The 18502-nt window shown below is 42.8% G+C and overlaps 1 protein-coding gene across 3 annotated transcripts; it reads right to left on the reverse strand.

Annotated features, from left to right (window-relative positions):
- Positions 1 to 1584: 1584 nt before the first annotated feature.
- On the reverse strand, positions 1585 to 18039 carry FAM20B (FAM20B glycosaminoglycan xylosylkinase). 3 transcript variants are annotated; one of them, XM_081012275.1, is made up of 9 exons: positions 17991 to 18039; positions 17545 to 17656; positions 11945 to 12457; positions 11300 to 11386; positions 10167 to 10276; positions 8743 to 8914; positions 7058 to 7249; positions 6582 to 6641; positions 1585 to 4032 (listed from the first exon to the last, which is right to left on the reverse strand). In XM_081012275.1, exons 3-9 carry the CDS (start codon positions 12319 to 12321, stop codon positions 3801 to 3803), a joined length of 1230 nt encoding a protein of 409 aa, XP_080868401.1. In that variant the 5' UTR covers positions 12322 to 12457; positions 17545 to 17656; positions 17991 to 18039; the 3' UTR covers positions 1585 to 3800. The 3 variants fall into 3 exon arrangements, with proteins under 3 accessions (XP_080868401.1, XP_080868400.1, XP_080868402.1); XM_081012274.1 differs by lacking the exons at positions 17545 to 17656; positions 17991 to 18039 and adding an exon at positions 16433 to 16563; XM_081012276.1 differs by lacking the exons at positions 17545 to 17656; positions 17991 to 18039 and adding an exon at positions 16245 to 16265.
- Positions 18040 to 18502: the final 463 nt, after the last annotated feature.

The following is an 18502-nucleotide window of genomic DNA, read 5'->3' on the forward strand; positions in this document are numbered from 1 at the left end:
CAGATTCAATGCAAGAATTTAGAACAGGTATTTTATTAACAAGCAAACACCCATATACGTACAACATCCATCAACTGAATTTAATTTTTGCTAACATACTTGCCCTTCAGATTCTACCTATCTTAAAGATACGATAGATACATAGATCAGCTTGGAGTGTGTGTGCAACGGGGGCTGCACAATAGGGGAGATACTAATACATGGAAATAGGGGGGATCTGTGTGCATGGGAGAGTTGATAAAAAGTGTGGTGGCAGATCCACACATGGCTATTGTGCACTTGTCAAGAGACAGTAAAACTTACAACAAATATGAGTTTTTATTTGTTAATATCGTGCACATAGTGCAGGAGGACACCTCAGCAAAATATGGATACAAGCCCCTGGAACCATATACCTGCTAAGCCATAAGATAAGCTCATAAGATTTGAAGCATATGAAATCTCTCCAGGCAATGATGACCCTCCATATTATCCTGTCAGCCCACATAAACACAAAATTTCATTGGCAGTGCAATCCCATACATGTCTACTCAAAAGTAAGTCCCACTGAGTTTAATTGGACTTACTCTCAAGTTAAATGCATATAGGACTACAGCCTAAAGTACTCTAAAGACTCAGAAAATAAAAGCCTTTAAGTAACCTCAGTTAAAGCCAACAAGGAAGAAGTCTATACTGAAACTAAACCTTTTTAAAAAACTATCAGGCATTGGCTCTGCAGCAGGATATGGCCTATTGACAAGTCAATAATTACTTTTTGAGACAGCTTCCTATATCTACCATGTCTCCCCATTAGCAGTCATTTGATTCTACTCATTTTCAGAAAATGCAATATAAGCGCAACTCTTTCTACCCTCATCAACTAAAGATGGAGACCTAGTTCAGGCCAAAGTTTGCATGGGGAATGCATCACAAGGCAGACTTTGCAAGACTGCAAAATTATATTCTGTCATTTGCATGGTCACAGGGAGTCACGGCCAAGAGATATGCCCCTTTTTCTGGTTGCCATATTTCATTTAGTTTCTAGCCAGGCCACTGTTGGACAGTTCTCCGAACATAATTCGTGAACGGATGAATCCACCCAACAGTACAAGGTAGCGACTGAAGAATTGAGTCCTCCTTGTGTTACTTGATAACACTGGAACTCCATCACCAGCTCTGAGTCTCTGGAGGCAGTAGTTTAGATGGTAATTGAAGCCTAAAGCACAGGAAGCCTAAGGAATGCTCTGGCGGTACAAAGGCAGAAGTAAAAACTTCTAGTTCTTACTAGGTCTGTAGGCGCTGATGTTGCACACCGTCTTTTCTACATGGCACACTCTTAGCTCTTTAAGGTAGATCCTGACCACAGAAACTGCAGTTTCTAATTCAAGCTACAGAGCGCCTCTGCCACTCCTGGCAGAAATTGGATCAATACTAGTGTGTGAAGGAGTCACATTGCCATACCTCCTGCACCACTAAAAGGCAACATCCGAAGGACCACATCAAGACTGCACGCTATCCTATGTTGGCAACTCCTATCTAAAAAGAGCTAGGTAAGTTGCCATTGAAACTAGCATGGTGTGAGAAGCAAAAAACCCCAACCCAGAGTTTTATTAAAAAATTTATTCACATAATACTTCTTTATGCAGTCTGAACCTGGGAAAACACATAACAGAATCAAGATTATATTGAGTTCTTTTCTTCCAATAGTTTCCATTTGCAGCCACTCCCAAAGGCAACCTTCTGGCAGGTCCAAGAGGTGTGTGCACTCTGCTCCAGCTGCTACATAAATAAGTTAACTTCTTAATAAATTAGTTTCTTTTTTTAATCTCTTAAGTGACATTTCCAGTTCATCAGATTCCAAAATACAAATGTGTGGTTTCTTCTACACCACTTGCCAAATCAGGCAAAGATAAAGGACTGCAGTACTTCCTTCAAATATTTTGGTGCTTCAAAGCTAATTCTGTCTCTGTTACTGGTTGCACAGAAATGAGTCTTCATCAGCTTGAAAAGTTGTTTAATTTCATACTGGTATGCTGCTGCTTGTGTAAAGATAAATAAGGAGACATCCAAGTTGCAAGAGGTTACCTTCACTAATTGTACTACTCCATTTTTTTTCTGCACACAACGTAATTACAACAGCTGATGTTGGAAGTGTCCAGGGAATTTAACCTTAGTACCTGACCTGATCACACCTTCATGCCATGTTTCAAAAAGATTTTTGTAGCCAGTGACCCTCACGGTAGAAATCGACATCACCTGTAGAAACTCAAAATGATTAGCTGAGCCAGCTTGACAGAAACCATTGCATTTGCCAATGTTCTCTTTGTTGAAGTAGATAGCTTGCAATAGATAGGGATTGCCACTGCTTTTTAGGCCAGGTTGCAGTTTAGGCAACTGCCTTCAAACAGTTACTGACATGGACTAAGAACAAAAGATTTAAAATACTTTTGAAGAAAAAAATGCATCCCCCTGCCATTTGTTACTCTGGAAGCAGGAAGTTGAAGCTTTTGCCAAAAAAAAAACTAAGGCTAACTGAAAAAGTCAGACCTTGCCTTTAAATTAGTTTCACATGGCTTCCAAGGCATCCAATCCAGGAACTTTAATCTGATAAAGTCTCTTATAAAGTCTGCTGAATAATGCATAAGAATGCTACATGTCAGAGCTGACACATGAGATAAACTTCTACAAATTACTCTCCGATATGGTGGATGGGTATCATTTCCAGAAAAATTGGGCTTATCATTCAAAAAGTCACCTAAAGTTTCCTGAAGCACTGTACAATTCCAGGCTAATGGTGAAAAATGACAGGATACTGTTAAGTATACTGTCTGGCACAGAACCTGCAACTACTTACAAAAGCAGTGACACACCAGTCAGAAAATATTCCATTGCTCAGTCTCTGGTGGTATCCATCTTTTAAATTAACTGCAAACTTTAGCAACAAACCCCATTGGTCTCGTCTCATGAAGGGGTGTCAATACAGAGAGAACACAATGAATCTCAATCATTCCTACTTTTTAGAATAATTATTTGGTTCAATTGTATCTGCTCCTTTAAAAAAACCACAAGGCTTATTCCGTATCAGTAGAATACTGGCAAGAATCCTTGTGTGGTAACAAAACAATGGTTTGCACAATAATCTTTGATCTTCATGGCTGGTTGAGTCTTTGCAGCATCATGTAGTCCCAAATCCTTTCAGCCTTGCGGATGGAGTATAGATTTAAATTAGCAATCTAAAATAGTCTCTCTTCTTAGCATTTTGGAATTAAAGGATTTTGCTTAATGCTGCTAACAATAACACGATCCTTCACGGAGCTCTTGAGAAAATTCCAGCCAAAAATGCATGAGATGCATGAGGGTCAGGAGAAGCAATAAGGGATCCCTTCAACAACTGATCTTGTCTTCATGCTCTCTTTTTAGGTAGCCAGCAAGGAAGCACAGGCAGCCCATTCTTTACAACTATGAATTGGGCTATAATCTTGAAACCATATTTGGATTAGATGAGGGGACTGTGGCTCTTCTCTGGAATCAGTCTGTCTTAATGCCTACTTCCAATTTCTTATTTAAGAAATCTAGGAGTGCTTTCAGTGTAACATCCACTGCCAGCAATGGACATCCAAAACATGATGTGGGGCTACCTGAAGGCAAGTTCCTTGTCTTCAGCAAAACCATCATGCCGCTGCTTTCTCCTTCAATTCAGGAAGTCTGGCATTTCAGTTCCAGCCCATCCTGCCCACAGCCATGCAAAACCAATTGTGCTGTTTTCGTATTGTTTTCTTAAAAATAGAGAGAGAGAGAATCTGATCCAACACCTGTTGAAGCTACAAATGGGAAAGTGTCATCCTATCTTCTACCAGTACAATGTCTGGTCCAAACTGGTCTGTACATTGCTTTACTGTAGCCAAGATATTCAGGAGTCGCTGATCCAGGGCATCCATATGAGGGGAAGACAGAACTGGTGAGATAGGATCATGAGACATGGCAGTTTTTAAGGCAGACTTCAGCACCCCATTCTTCAGGTAGTTCAGTCTGTTCCATGTGGAGACTCGAATACTGCAAAAGAAATGAGAGAATGTATGGCAAACCTAAGTTTTGATTGCAGACTTCAGGATGAGGGACACAGTCTACTTGGGCCTGTCCACACGCGCATATCACAAGATGATAACACAGAACTATAAGCACAGCTGCTCATATTTTGCACAAAACACTCCAAACAAAGTAGTGTGTAGTGTGGGGGGGGGGGCGGTAGGAATGGGAAAATTTGGGTTCAGCCATGAAGCTTACTGGATGATCTTGGGCCAGTCACTATTTTCCCGCCTAACCTCATAGGAACAAGAAGATAAAATCCTCCTTGGAGAAAAGGCAAAATACCAATGCAATAAATACAGTAGACCTACGCAGAAAATGAGTTGTGCAAATAATCTACATAAATATTTATTTTATATAAAGTTGTTCAATTTGAAAGCTTTATTCTGAATTTCATAATTGCATAATGTGGACATTTAGTAAGGAGTGGTGTAGGGCATGAAGGAGGTGGTAAGTTAAAACTGTACTGCAAGCCTCTCCTGCTGTGGCTCAGACTGGAGGTTATGCAAAAAAATAAAATAAAAATAAAAGCAAGCTAGGAATCGTGTGCACTCTTGGGTTAGGGTATTGTTTAGAGGGCTTTGTTGCTATTGTGAATACAATTTTTCTGTATCTTTTTACACCTTGATATTTATGTGAAAATTGTTCAATTTGGTTGTGTACTTTTTGGGCGCGTTTTATTTACAGTGGTGCCTCGCAAGACGAAATTAATTCGTTCCGCAAGTCTCTTCGTCTTGCGAGTTTTTCGTCTTGCGATGCACGGTTTCCCATAGGAATGCATTGAAAATCAATCAATGCGTTCCTAGGGAAACCGCCTTCAGACCAGGTCCGGGGACAGTCTGTCCCCGGACCTCTTCTGAAGGCTGGGGGGGGGGGACAAGGGCTTTTCTTCCCACCCCCAGCATTTTAAAAAACCCCAGGACAGCGGAGGACTTCTCCGCTGTCCGGGCGATCTTAAAATGCTGGCGGGCGGCATTTTAAAATCGCCCCGGACAGCGGAGGACTTCTCCGCTGTCCGGGGCGATTTAAAAGCCCCTGGGAAGGCAGGCAGGGGGGACAAAGACTTTCGCCCCCCGCCCGCCTTCAGAAGGTGTTCCGGCCCCCCCGCCCCGCTTCGGAACAGCGTTCCGAAGTGGGGCAGCTGGGGCAGGTGTTCCCGCCCCGCTTCGGAACAGCGTTCCGAAGTGGGGCGGCTGGGGCAGGTGTTCCCGGCCCCCCGCCCCGCTTCGGAACAGCGTTTTAAAATGCTGGGGGTCGGGAGCGAAGCGTTCGCTGCCGACCCCCAGCATTTAAAAATCTCCCCGGGACAGCAGAGAAGTCTCTGCTGTCCCGGGGAGATTTTAAAATGCTGGGGGTCGGGAGCGAAGCGTTCACTGCCGACCCCCAGCATTTAAAAATCTCCCCGGGACAGCAGAGAAGTCTCTGCTGTCCCGGGGAGATTTTAAAATGCTGGGGGTCGGCAGCGAACGCTTCGCTCCCGCCCGCCAGCATTTTAAGATCGCCCGGGGCAGGCGGGGGGGAAGGCAGGCGGGGGGGAGCAAAGACTTTTGCCCCCCGCCGGCCTTCAGAAGAGGTCCTCTTCTGAAGGCCGGCTGTGGGCGAAAGTCTTTGCTCCCGACCGCCAGCATTTCCCTATGGGCTTTCGTCTTGCGATGCAAACCCATAGGGAAATTCGTCTTGCGAAGCGCCTCCAAAACAGAAAACCCTTTCGTCTTGCGGGTTTTCCGTCTTGCGAGGCATTCGTCTTGCGGGGCACCACTGTATTGCTTATTACTACTACTTTGGCTTCTAATTATGTAAATCTTTTTATGTTGTGAGCAGTCTATAGTTTTAACTCTGGAAAGGCAGAATACAAATAAAATAATGATAACGATACTGCAAACTAAAGCACTTCTCAGAAATTGATTTCCTCCACGGCCAAAAAACCTCAGACACGCCTGTTTAAAGTTCCTAAGCTTTGAGCCCACTCAGCCTACTAATTACTGCACTTCTTGCCTCTCTTTCCTCCCTGCAGTTACTTCTTCACTTCTCTCATCAAAAGCTTAAGTTACATGTAATGTGGATGGCTCAGATGGAATCACAGAGCTTGACAACATGTGACTCTTGTCACATGAAAAGCAGCTTCATGTAAGCCAGGCTCTGACTGCAAACAATTCTGAAGACTCCCTCAGTGACAGGAAGAAAAAGCTGGAGGGAGATCATGGAGCTGCTCCATCCTGTCTTATCTCTCCGTTAGCAGCTCCTTGATCCTAGGGGTTCAGAGGAATAGCTTCTTTTGATGTGACAAGTTTAATGTGCAGCCAGCATCTCAGTCTCAAACAAAAGTTGCAGATCATCAAGACACTGTAGTAAGAGTCTGCAAAGCACGTGCATTTTTCTTCATTATCCTAACCATTCTCTTAACGTACTGAGGCAGCCCTGGTTTGTCGGACTTGCACACTCCCAGGATGTTTGGGGCGGGGATTGCAAGGTGCATACAGTATAAAAGATCAATAACTTATTTGTCCTTTACTTACATGCAGCATTGATAAAGAGGTGCTAAAATGCTTCTCTCATCCAAGACAGGGTTCCCAAAGCTGAAAAACAAATGGATACAAATTCAGTGAAGTTGCTGGAAAATTCTACCCTACTCCACACCACAGAGTTAAGGACTTCAGCAGTCCCTGACATTTCAAATAACCCACAAACCTAAAGGGAATCAGATGCATTAGCAATAGCAGGCTTACAAAATTTCACTTTTGGTTCCCTACCTTAAAAGCCTTGCCCAACCTGTTGCCCTCCATACATTTTGGACTCCCAACAGCCTCAGCCAGCATAGCTAATGGTCAGGGAAAGTGAGAGATGTGGCCCCAAACCTCTGGAGGGAACTAGGCTGGACAAAGCTGCATTAGCGAGAGCCCACAGTACAATGGTAATTTATGCAAATCTTTCCTAACCTTAGGGCTGTCATTTAGCTTGGGAGAAATTTCACAGATGTTGACACATTTCCCACCTTTTGGCATTGTCAAGTAGAATTAGCATACTGGCCCCTTCATCATCCTGAAAGCTTTCATAATGGTGTCGATCAGCATTCCCAATCAAATAATCGAAGATGGCTGTATCTATGATATCGAGGAGCCGCGGGCCTGAGTCATAGGGCGAGGTCTTCTTTACAGCATCACAGTAGCTCTCATCATATTCCCACCTGCAAGCAGACATGGAGAAAGCTTTATGATTCATTTAAAATATAACCATGCATTGTCAGAGGCATTAAAGAGAAACTTCCATAATCTGAAAAATAGGGTCCAGACTGATATAACTGCCAAGCTAGTCAAACTGGCTCAGTGCCTACCTGGTGAATGTCCAGTTAGCTTTCAAGCCAATATTCTCCCACTATGGTGTGTGAGAAAATTGCCTTTAATTACCAGCTTGCCTTTTCCTCACAGGTTCTTACTATATCTCCTCTTTTAACCTAGGCTCTTAATTTCATCCACCTTCCCCTCTGACAATTCTGTTCTCATTTAATAATTCAAGGCAAATTCACAAAAAGAGGACAAATTGCCTTATTTTGCCCAAGGCTTAGTGCATACCAATATTTGGTTGTTTCTGCAAGGTGCAGTAATATTTGAGGAAAAACAGTAAGGAAAGTGAGAGAACATTACATTACAGAGAGAACATTAAAGTGAGAGAACATCACAAAGGAGAACTTGAAATCTGTAACGTTACAGTGAACAGCAGATGCTGTTGATATGGTTTTCAGCCATAATCCAAGCACGAGGGGCAGGTAGAAGTGGATTTATTTATTTTTAGTGGAAACGAGAGTATCAGGAATCCAAATTAAAGTACTGATGTAATCACTAAAGATGAACAAAACCAATCATAGTCAAAAGAGGAGTCTGAGAAAGAGATGTGGAATAGGGATGCTTGACAAATTCAAGCTTTGCAAATTCTGATGCACACTAACCTGAATTACATATTTCAGGCTAAAGTGGAAGTTGGATAACCACCATCTTTCACACTTCCTGAATTTCCCAACATATTTTAAACTGTATTTTGGTAAAATAGGTTTAGAAATGCATTATTTTGAGAGAAGATACGTTAAGAAACACATGTTCAAATGCAAATTAAGAATTACCACAGATTAATGCTGAAATGGGATGGAACAGAATTATGTATGAAAATGTACAAACATGGAAAGGCTGATTTGTCTTTGCCTAGTAGGGAACAACAAAATGTGCTCTTGTAAACCCAGTTTACTTCACATGCAGAAATGAGCCTAACTGTTGCAAACTAAACAGGTCTCAAAACATTAGATTGTACACTATGCACATATACACAGACAACTGCTACCCACTTAATTTAAGTTATAAGAACTTAAACTCTACTTATTCTTTGGGAAGGAAAACAAAGAGAACAAAATGGATTGTTTCTTCCCATCATCTCTTAAAATCCTTCACATCTGTACTTCCAGCACCCTTTGTCCTTTGCACAACATTCTCAGAATCCTTTCTCCACCAGATAACTTTAGGGGCTATAACAACATAATCCATATACAAAATATACCATTCATGAGGGCCTCAGCTGTAACAGAGTTTCAGGAAAACTGGCCAATACCCTCCTTTCCATCTACAAATACTGCCCATTCCCTGGACTGACCAACAGACATGGCAAAGAAAAAAACAGTATTTTGCTCTATACCTGGCCAGCTTGCCTTCCCTGTACGTTCTGCCCCATGGGTGTCGATGCTTCTGAAGCGGCCAAACGTCTGGCAGCCATAGCGTGACTGACCCCTCCATGGTGTCCCCTTCAGCACAGGCTGGCTCTGTTTCCCGGCAATAGTAGCACTTTCCATAGAAGCAAGTATTATTTCCTTAGAAGAAAGCAGAAGCAAAAACCCATCTCTTGTCAAGTTGATATAATAGTATTAAAATGTTTATGGATGTTTCAGAAGCTTTCTAGGAGATACCTTAAAATCTTTAAGTTTTAAAATTAACACATTTCATTTGCTCAAGAGAAAACTCCGCTTCTCTCTCCTCCCTCACCCCAATGGGCTGAAAAAAGGCTTCAGGCAAACAGCAAGCCATCTTTCCACTCATGATTAACTAAAGGCCCAGCTGAATGAAAAAGCAGATACTTTCTTTGAAGTATGTAAATTAATGTATTTTTCTGACACATTTCCATAAACAAAGCTAGGGATCTCAAATTGTGCGACACCCCTCCTGAAACTTGTTATAGCAGTTTCATTGCTTTTAAAATGAGGGGTTTTTTTAGAATGAATTGATGCTTCTAAATCATCTGTTGACATTACCATTGAATACTACTAACTCAATTAACAGAGAAAGAAGTGCAATGGAAAAAATGCTTCTCAACAGAATATTCTCTCAGATAAGAATCCTTCACACTGAACCATCTGTGAATTAAGTCCAGAAAAAGCTGTTTACAATCCCCTGTGGTTAGGAGACCAGGAGTGTGCTGTAAGCTGCCATGTTCCTTGCTCCCTTCTCTTTTTAGCACCAACTAAGGTGCAGTATGTATTCCTGCCAACCTAGCAGTTTGAAAGTACGTCAAAGTGAGAGTAGATAAATAGGTACCACTCCGGTGGGAAGGTAAACGGCATTTCCGTGCGCTGCTCTGGTTCGCCAGAAGCGGCTTAGTCATGCTGGCCACATGACCCAGAAGCTGTACGCTGGCTCCCTCGGCCAATAAAGCGATATAAGCGCGCAAACCCAGAGTCGGCCATGACTGGACCTAATGGTCAGGGGTTCCTTTACCTTTACCTAAGGTGCAGTATTAGATTCTACCAATGTTCATAGTAATCATAGTGTTGTCAAACAAGAATTTATAACCAGAGGTAACTTTAATACATTATCATAGTATTAATATCAATGCACACTGGAAGGGGAAGAATTTGTATATATGAGGGGAAGGAAACCTACAAACCCGCTGCACACTCACAATCTCCTAAGCACAAGAAATCAGGAATACTGTATCTGACTGAGCCTAAGAGGCTTGCAGAACATTAGGCCTGCTTTCCCAACAGCAATTAACTTCCACATGCCCCTTGCTGGGATTTTTTTCAATTTTATTTTAGAGGTCTTAACGAAATATACTTTGTCACCTACCTAATGTCAAGAACGTACTTAGCAGTTGTTCTGTGGCAACAGGTTTTATCTCTGTGCGGAGATTCACAAACCTACCAACCACTAGAGGGGCTCGTCGGAAACCTAAGATTCTGTTTGGGGAAGAAAAGTAAGAAGGAAGTGAGACAATATGGAATAATCCAGTCGCCTCCCAAATATCTAAGGAAGAAAATTCCACAAATTAAAAACTTATAAAAGAGACTGACAATTTCACGATAATGTCTCAGCTGCATTGAAACTTCCAAAATTGCATACGCAGGGTCACCATCCACACTTCACAGGTGGGTGATGCTCAGTACGAAAAGCAGGGTTAGAGCAGAACAATAATGGATTTGCTCTTAGGCTTTAAAAATGGTTTGAGCTTCAAAACAAATTGTTTAGCTGTTGGAACCAGGCCTGAAGCGGCTGTACACAGTGTTCTGCCCCCAAATACTGCTTTAAATAAAGTCCTCAAGTAAATAATGCTTGGATTCATTTGACATTTGTGAGGACTAGGCAAAAAATGTGAGAGGGGGGAGGGATCTTTCTTCAGAAAAAAATACTTTTCCTCCACAAAGGTTTGTTTAGTACATTTGTATCCCACCCTTCATCCATAACGGAAGTCAAGCTGGAATATTTAAGGTTCCCAAATGGTATTCCATTCAGGCACTGATCAGAGAAATGGCTGCATCATGTGCCTTCAGAACATGCTCTGAAATTTTACTGCTTCAGTGCAGCTTTACAAGCAAGTCTACAAACGTTACCAGTCTACTTTAAAGGAACACACACACAAAAACCACCTGCTTGCTTGAATATACCTACATTAGTCATCTCAACCTTCAGTTTCCATGCCTGAGTCACCTGGAAGCAATGTTTACTTTCCACAGGCCTGCCTCATTTGCAGCAATTTGGCCCTACTCAGAGAAACAGCTTGAACCTCACATTAGAAATGTAATTACATAAGAAAACCATGACGGCCTGTTGCACTCATATGACAATATAACTAAATTAGGTACAGAACAGGAGACCATTATTTCCTCACAATTTTTCAGTTAAAAACAAAATTTCTATTCAGAGTTTAAGAAGGTGTTTATAGGTTTATTATCCATTTCCAAGAAGAGTGAATTCTAATTCACCTGTCCAGGTGAAAGGCTGCCACCTCTGCGTTGTGTCTGTCATACCCAGCATACGGCTCTCCTTCTACCACATAGTCTCTGGCATATCTAAAAATTGCAAGCAGACAGACAATCTGGGTCATAATGCTAGATTTTCCCTTTAAGCTACAGAAGCAAAATCCAAGCATATTGAGTTTCTGAATCAAGATGGCACATTACTTGAGACGTGTTCCCTTGCAGCTGATCACATGGCCACACATGCAAGGAAGCTTTTAACTAGAGCTGTTATTGATTGACAGTGGACTTGCTGTATGGTCCACATTCCAGGCCAGGAAGACAAGAGCCGATTCTCACAGGCAATAGGCTAGGCACTTCCTTGCAGCTTCTTCTTATTTAGCTCCATAACACTGGAACAATATTGGGCATAGCCAATCAGAGGCTGGAAAAGGGAAGGTGACGCTAGCATGGTCACCTCAAATCCCACTTTTCCCATACACGTGCACTGTGGTGAAGAGTTCAATAATCAGCTATCCATTTCCCTGATCTGTCCTTACCCATCCATTGGGGAATGATAACCAGTACTCCCCATTTGGGAAACCCCAAAGCAAGTCATGGAGTTGGGCAAGGGGAACACTCAATATATTTCATCCAGTATGACCTTTTTACCTCTTGGGTTTGAAGACCACTTTCTGCCCACCTTCCAGTATGAGCAACGCCTTCAGCTGGGTTCCCTTATAGCCCACGTCTGCTTTGATTATCTTTTTTGTAGCCATAGCATGCATCACTGCCCCCAGTTCTGGCGTCTCCTCTGGGTACACTTCCCGTGGCACCACCCACTGGGCGGCAATCTCCCAGGGAGACTGCAGAGTGTGGTCAAGTCGTGGGTCCAGCTCCACCCGCAGGCTCGCCATCATACGATGAAAGGCACGCTGGTCCTCACGGTTAGCTGCTGAAGTGTCCAGGTTGTCTATGAGGAAAACCTTGGCAAAAATAAAGATGACAAGGAGGATTGCCAGAAGCACCACCCGTTGTTTCAACTTCATGATGACAAGCAGTCCTCTCCTGATGTGTTCTTCCAAAGGCTACAGGAAGTCTCTCACAAAGCAAATCGAGAGGCAGTGTACAAGTACCATCTTTGCTTCAGTTGACCAAATGTTGCCATTGCAGCTTCTGGTACACCTGTGAATTATTAAAGAAAGTTGAATTTCACATCCTTAGGCATGATCTCCTATACCTGCAGAACATATGCTACTGATTTCTAGTACTTGCACTGTGTGCATCGGCAGAAACAGCCAGTTTTTAAATCCAGCATCTACTAAAAGGTTGACTTCTTCAGATTTTCAGGTAACAACTTGCCAGAACACTACTTGCTATGCAATATGGAGAACTGAATGACACATGAATTCTTCTGTTGATTTTTAGAATTCAGAAATTCACAGTGATATGAAAGCGTGAGGAAAATTAATCTCCCCATCATTTTAGGATGGAGCAAATAGAAAAGTATGTAGCATTCTAAATGAGGGAAAACAAGATATCCAATTTACTTAGGGAAGACTGGTGAAAGATTACTATTTTACTTTGTTGAACAATCCAAGCTATGATCTTATCTGCCTAGATTCCCAGGACATTCTGCCCAACCAAGAAGGTGTGGGATGTTTCTGAACTATGGAAATACTACCCTGCCCACTGCCAAAGATCCCTAGGTCATTAAGGCTTTCCCAAACAACACAAGGGAATCTCTTTTAGCCACTAAAGCAAACAGGAATGACTTGAGGACACAAGAGAGATTATTTGGCTCCAAAGGCTCCTCCTCTGGGAGAGCTGTAGAGATAGAACTTTTAAACTACTGAACAAGCATTTTACTTTTGGGGTACTAAAAAACCCCACCATCAACCCACAAAGCTGTTCATAGTTTAATGGAGCTCTTCCACACAATAAGCAAGACAACTTAATCTAGAGAACAGTAGAATTGTTTTCCCCCTAAGTTTTCAGATTGAAATTTGCATGTTAGGCAGGATGTTTTTGCTCAACATTGGAGCAAATCGTGTGAATATCAGGACTGTCTCTATTTTTCAACTAAGTTCTGGACACAAAGCACTGTTCACAGGAAGCTGGAAAGAAATCTCTGAAGGGGTGCTGCATTGAAATAAGAATAAGAATCTAGGCAGCTGTGCTGTCCCACAGCTCACCCATAAGCTTGAAATGAACAAAGCTGAACAGATATTTTCAGCTCAGTGTTATTACTAAGCAAAGATACACTTCCACTTGTCATTCTACAGACTGAAGGGTACTCCTACTTCTTATTAACACTTAATTTGAAAACTAAGCCAGTCAGATGAAAAAACGTTTGTGCATCTATGAGCAAACACAGCAGTTTCAGGAATTATATGCAACGTGTCCAAAGACCAAGGGAGGTGGTGACATTAGTCATTCCAAAATGAACCTGGAGAAGAAACATTGCGCAGTTTGTCGATCTAAGAACAGGCTACACGGCTTTCCTACAAAACATCTTTGTAGACATTGCAGACAAGAGCTGGCAGTCAACTGCTGTGCAGGAATATGATTGTGCCATCTTTTGCCAGCCTAATTCACCCAATTAGTAGAGTTTTCTATTTCAAAGTCTTCAACCTCTACTGACTCATAGTAAACTAAACCACATACATTGTACTCACCGTTGCCTCAGTCTCTTCCCTCCCCACCGCAACTAATGGCAAAATTCAGATTGTAAACTCCTTAGAGCACCGCCTCGCTTATTCTTACACTTCAGACCACAGGCAGCTGATAAGGTTAGATAATTACATTTAAACTACTAATGTGTGAGGGCAAAATAAGATGCAATGGACAACTAAGAGGTACAGGAATGGGAAACAAGCGTCTGTTGTTTGAAACAGGAAAAGGAGAATTGCTAGACCTTTTCAAGTTGAATACCACTGTACAAGCACCACTTTTTTTTGTAGGGCTCCCAAGGGCATTTTATAATGAATTGGTTCTGTGGCATCTTTCAACTAAAAGTCCCCCTCTTTTAAATAAAACCATATTCAGTTTTGGGCAGGTTCTTCTCAGTTAATCTCATACACATTAAAGAGATTCAAACTGTGCAGACTTTTACCACTCACCAGGATGGTAATGCAAGATATGCCATCTTCCCATACAGGTGAAATGGCTGCAACAGCATAGCCCAGTCTCCTAAGTTTAGGAAGAGATAAAATTCTCTCTCCCATGGTTCAGCAACCATGAACAAAAGTAACTCTTCCAAAAGAAAGAATGAGTACAATACAAAAGGGGGGGCGAGGGGGTGCTACCTAGCACTGCTCTCTTATTTCTAAACCTATCTAATTTCCAGACAAGTTACTGAAGGATCTAATATTAATAACTGCTAAAAGAACAAGGCTTGTATAGATGAGATCTATGCTAAAATTTAGAGAGGAGGGGAAATCCACATTCATTTCAAACAATCTGCACTAAACTTTCAGTACAAAAAGGCTGCTTTTAAAATTACAGCAAAACTGTATGCTCTCATAATCATTTGGGGGGGGGTGGCACACTGGAAATGCTGCCATTAAAGCCAGGGGGAGAGGGAGAATGCTGGATCTAATGAGACTGAAATCCAAGAGGGAAGAATAAAAATTGAATAAAAATAGATGTCGCTGTGTGGAAATGGATAGGCTTTTCAGTCAGTCTTCAGTGCTTCTGTACACCTGAACTCTCTACGTGACATGTACTTCTTGATAACCCTGTATAAAACAGCGACTGAAGGAGGCCGGATGTGTGACTGGAACTGCAATTAGGAGAATATGTAGACAGAAATGTTTCTATTGGAAAATATAATGTGGGCCCAAAATTAGTCGTTCCTGTTTCAATGGTGCAAAGATTTCTATAATTTCTCTGTACCATTCTCTCAGCTTTACAGCAGTTCATGCCAAAATGTTTAATCTTGCTCCCTAGCACATATACGCCATCCCTTCTAGACCGGCAGGAACTCTGTGGGATTAGAAAAGGGAATTAACAATAGGCTGCTTCCGGTAATGTACAGACATCACACCTCATTACACTTGACCCAGAAATATTGGTGCCAAAAAGCTTCTGCCAATTAGAACAGCGTTTTCAAAACTGGTTTTTGAGCATTCAAAAATGTCCCACATCTATGTCTTATGCCCATGTATTTAAAATTTGCTTCAGCAGGTGCAGGTGGGCAGCAAGCGGACAGAGGACCTTCTCAGCTGAGGTACATGCATGAGAAGCTTAAGTGACATTTATGTTATTATCCCTTAAGTGATTATTATTACAGTGGTACCTTGGGTTAGGTACTTAATTCATTCCGGAGGTCCGTTCTTAACCTGAAGCACCACTTTAGCTAATGGGGCCTCCCGCTGCTGCCGTGGCACGATTTTTGTTCTCATCCTGAAGCAAAGTTCTTAACCTGAAGCACTATTTCTGGGTTAGCAGAGTCTGTAACCTGAAGCGTATGTAACCCGAGCTACCACTGTATTATTATTATATATATATTATTATTGGTATTATTATTATTATTTCTGTGAGCAGGTGGACGCTTTAATTCCTGTTTCCAGTTTATTAAGTTTTTCACCGCTTTAACATTTTATCGAGAGATACTCTCTAACTTTTCTGATGTTTAGTTCTACAGTACAAATCTTTCCTCTCTGGCGCGCAAGCGTATTTTAAGCCCTCTCTGCTCAGTTTCTGAGAAGGAAAACAAAAAACCGGCTCCCACCAGCCCAATTCTTTCTAAAAGCAAACGCTTTCCAGCCGACACACTTTAAAACCATATACTCTCCCCCCCCCCGTTACTGCGCGCGCTCTGAGGAGACATGCGCTCGGCACATGCTCAGAGGGCATGTTTCCACCTCCCTTTTTTTCCCTTCCACACCCTGCGCGGAGCCCCCGACGCCCCCCCAAAGGTCCCCCCCCCAATTATGGCAGCGGGGGCGAGCTGAGCCCCTCCACCTACGAGGCGCTCGAGACCTTCCAGCCCTTTCCGCCGCCCCCCCCATTCCTGCCACATGTATGGGTCCGTCTATGGGTCCCTCTAGGGAAGGAGGGCGCGAAGGGAGCTGAGGGGAAGGAGGGGGGGGAGGGCGCCGGGCCCGGCTCCTCTCCGCCGCGCGCGCCCTTCCCGCCGCCCGCTCTCCCACTCACCCGCCCACGGGCGCCCGCGCGCCATTCCCGCTCACTGGGCCGGCCGGCGCTGCTGCTGCTGCCGGCGCCGCCAACGACCCTTTTCGGAGGCGCGCCCCCCGTACGCACGCACAACATGGTCTCGCCCAGCTCGCCCTCCGATCCACCCCGCCCCCCGCGCGCACCCGCCGGCCAATGGAAGCGTCCGGAGAGACCACGCCCCCCTCCCCGGACCAAGACCAATCGCACGCTTGCTCTCGCGCCTTAAGGCGTAAAAAGGCGTCGCGAGAGCGTAGGGTCTCTTAAAGAAGCCGCGGCGTCGCCTGTTTAACGCGGACGAATGAGCGTGTGAGTCGTTTCCGTTCAACCAATAGAAAGCTGCGCTATGTGACGTTCCTTTTTTTCCCCGCCCCTCCCTTCTGCACGTACATGTGCGTTGGCAAGGGGGCGGGGATGTCGCCGACTTGCTCTTTAACTCTCTCCTGCCCGTATAAGAATAAGGCTCCATGAGGTTAAGAGTCTCATGCAGGAATACCAACGGTTATTCCAAGCTCATCTTCTGGCAGTGCCTGTATTCATAAGTAATACGGCTGCCAGACTATTTTGCGCCCTAATCAAGGCTACCTACGTCCCTCACTACCATTCCCCCCAAAATTGCCAACTTCAATTTTCAAAAATAGGTGTCTTGTAGGAAAAAAATGAAAAGCACCAAACTTGAAACTGCTGGATTTATTTTAGATTGCAAGAGTAACGCAACAAACTCTTGATTATCTTTCACAAACACAAAAGAGGAACGTTTCAGCATACAGATCGTTTGGAACAGCTTTGTGAATTGGGATTCACAATTCACATATACATTTTTAAATAGTTCTAATGCATTACTTCAAAAAAGATAAAATTATTCAAAATATAAATGTTATATCGTTTCAAACAACAAAACGAATCTGTATAAAACTCTGTCGCTCAAAAGTCAGTACTGTGCCCCTCTGAAGTCTGCGCATAGTTGGCCTATGAAAACTGCAAGTTCCCAGGAAATATGCCCCATTGAAAACAGCTGCATTTCGTTCTCACTAAACCCATATGTAGCTCAGGATTCAAGTTGGGTGCCTCCTGTTCTTGCATGGAGTGCTTACCTTTTATCTGCCCTGTCCGCGCCTATTCAGTGAGGTTAAAAGAGCAGTGAATGGGTGGATCTGAATCACTCCAACCAGATGCAACGGCAGTTCTAATCAACTTCAGGAAATGCTATAATGCAAGAATACAACACACCTACTTAAACAAATAGTGAGTAATGTGAACTGGGGCTGAACAAGTGTCTCTACAAAGTACACACTAGGAAGAGAAAAGGCTAAAAATTAACATTCCATATGCAAACAGGTTTAACTGCAGAATGGGAGACAGAGGGGGTGGGGAGGATGCTGTTAAAATCAAAGCCATAAATGTAGGGATCATAAACAGACTGTTGTAAAGAACTGTCATGTACTTTCCTTAATTGTCTTAATTTAGTTAAGCCAAGTTTATTTTCAGCTACACTGTACTCATATAAATTTGCAGTTGATATTACCCTATACACACTTACCTGAGGGTGAATACCATTGAACTCAACGAGGCTTACTTCTGAGTAGACATGTACATGATTGCACTGCTGTCTCTGTTATTTTCATCCCATTTTTATATGAGGAAATAATAAAAAGAATTACAAGTGTGAGTAAAAGTTAATACAGTACTTAAAATTCAGGATCGCTTAAAACTTAACTGGGAACTGGGTTCAGAAACAGACTAGACTAGAATCCCACAGCTATCTGTTTACAGGTCAGTATAGCACAGTGGTTTTCCAACTTTCTATTTCTAGATGTTTTCCAACTTTTAACACATATTTTTTGTAAAAAAAACCACCTTTCTACTTCAACATTCCTGCTGCAGAATTGCTGTGTGTTGGATCCAGGAGATCAGCTCATAGGCAAAGTTGACCAGTCTTGCTGGGCCTGTGTGATAAACACAATCTTATGCACATTCACTCAGAAATAATAATAATAATAATAGAGCGAGAGGAAACATTATGGGTTTGGTCGTTTTTGAAGTCACACTCCG

The sequence above is a fragment of the Podarcis pityusensis genome (genome assembly GCF_964106645.2).
Source record: "Podarcis pityusensis genome assembly, chromosome: 6".
NCBI lineage: Eukaryota > Metazoa > Chordata > Lepidosauria > Squamata > Lacertidae > Podarcis > Podarcis pityusensis.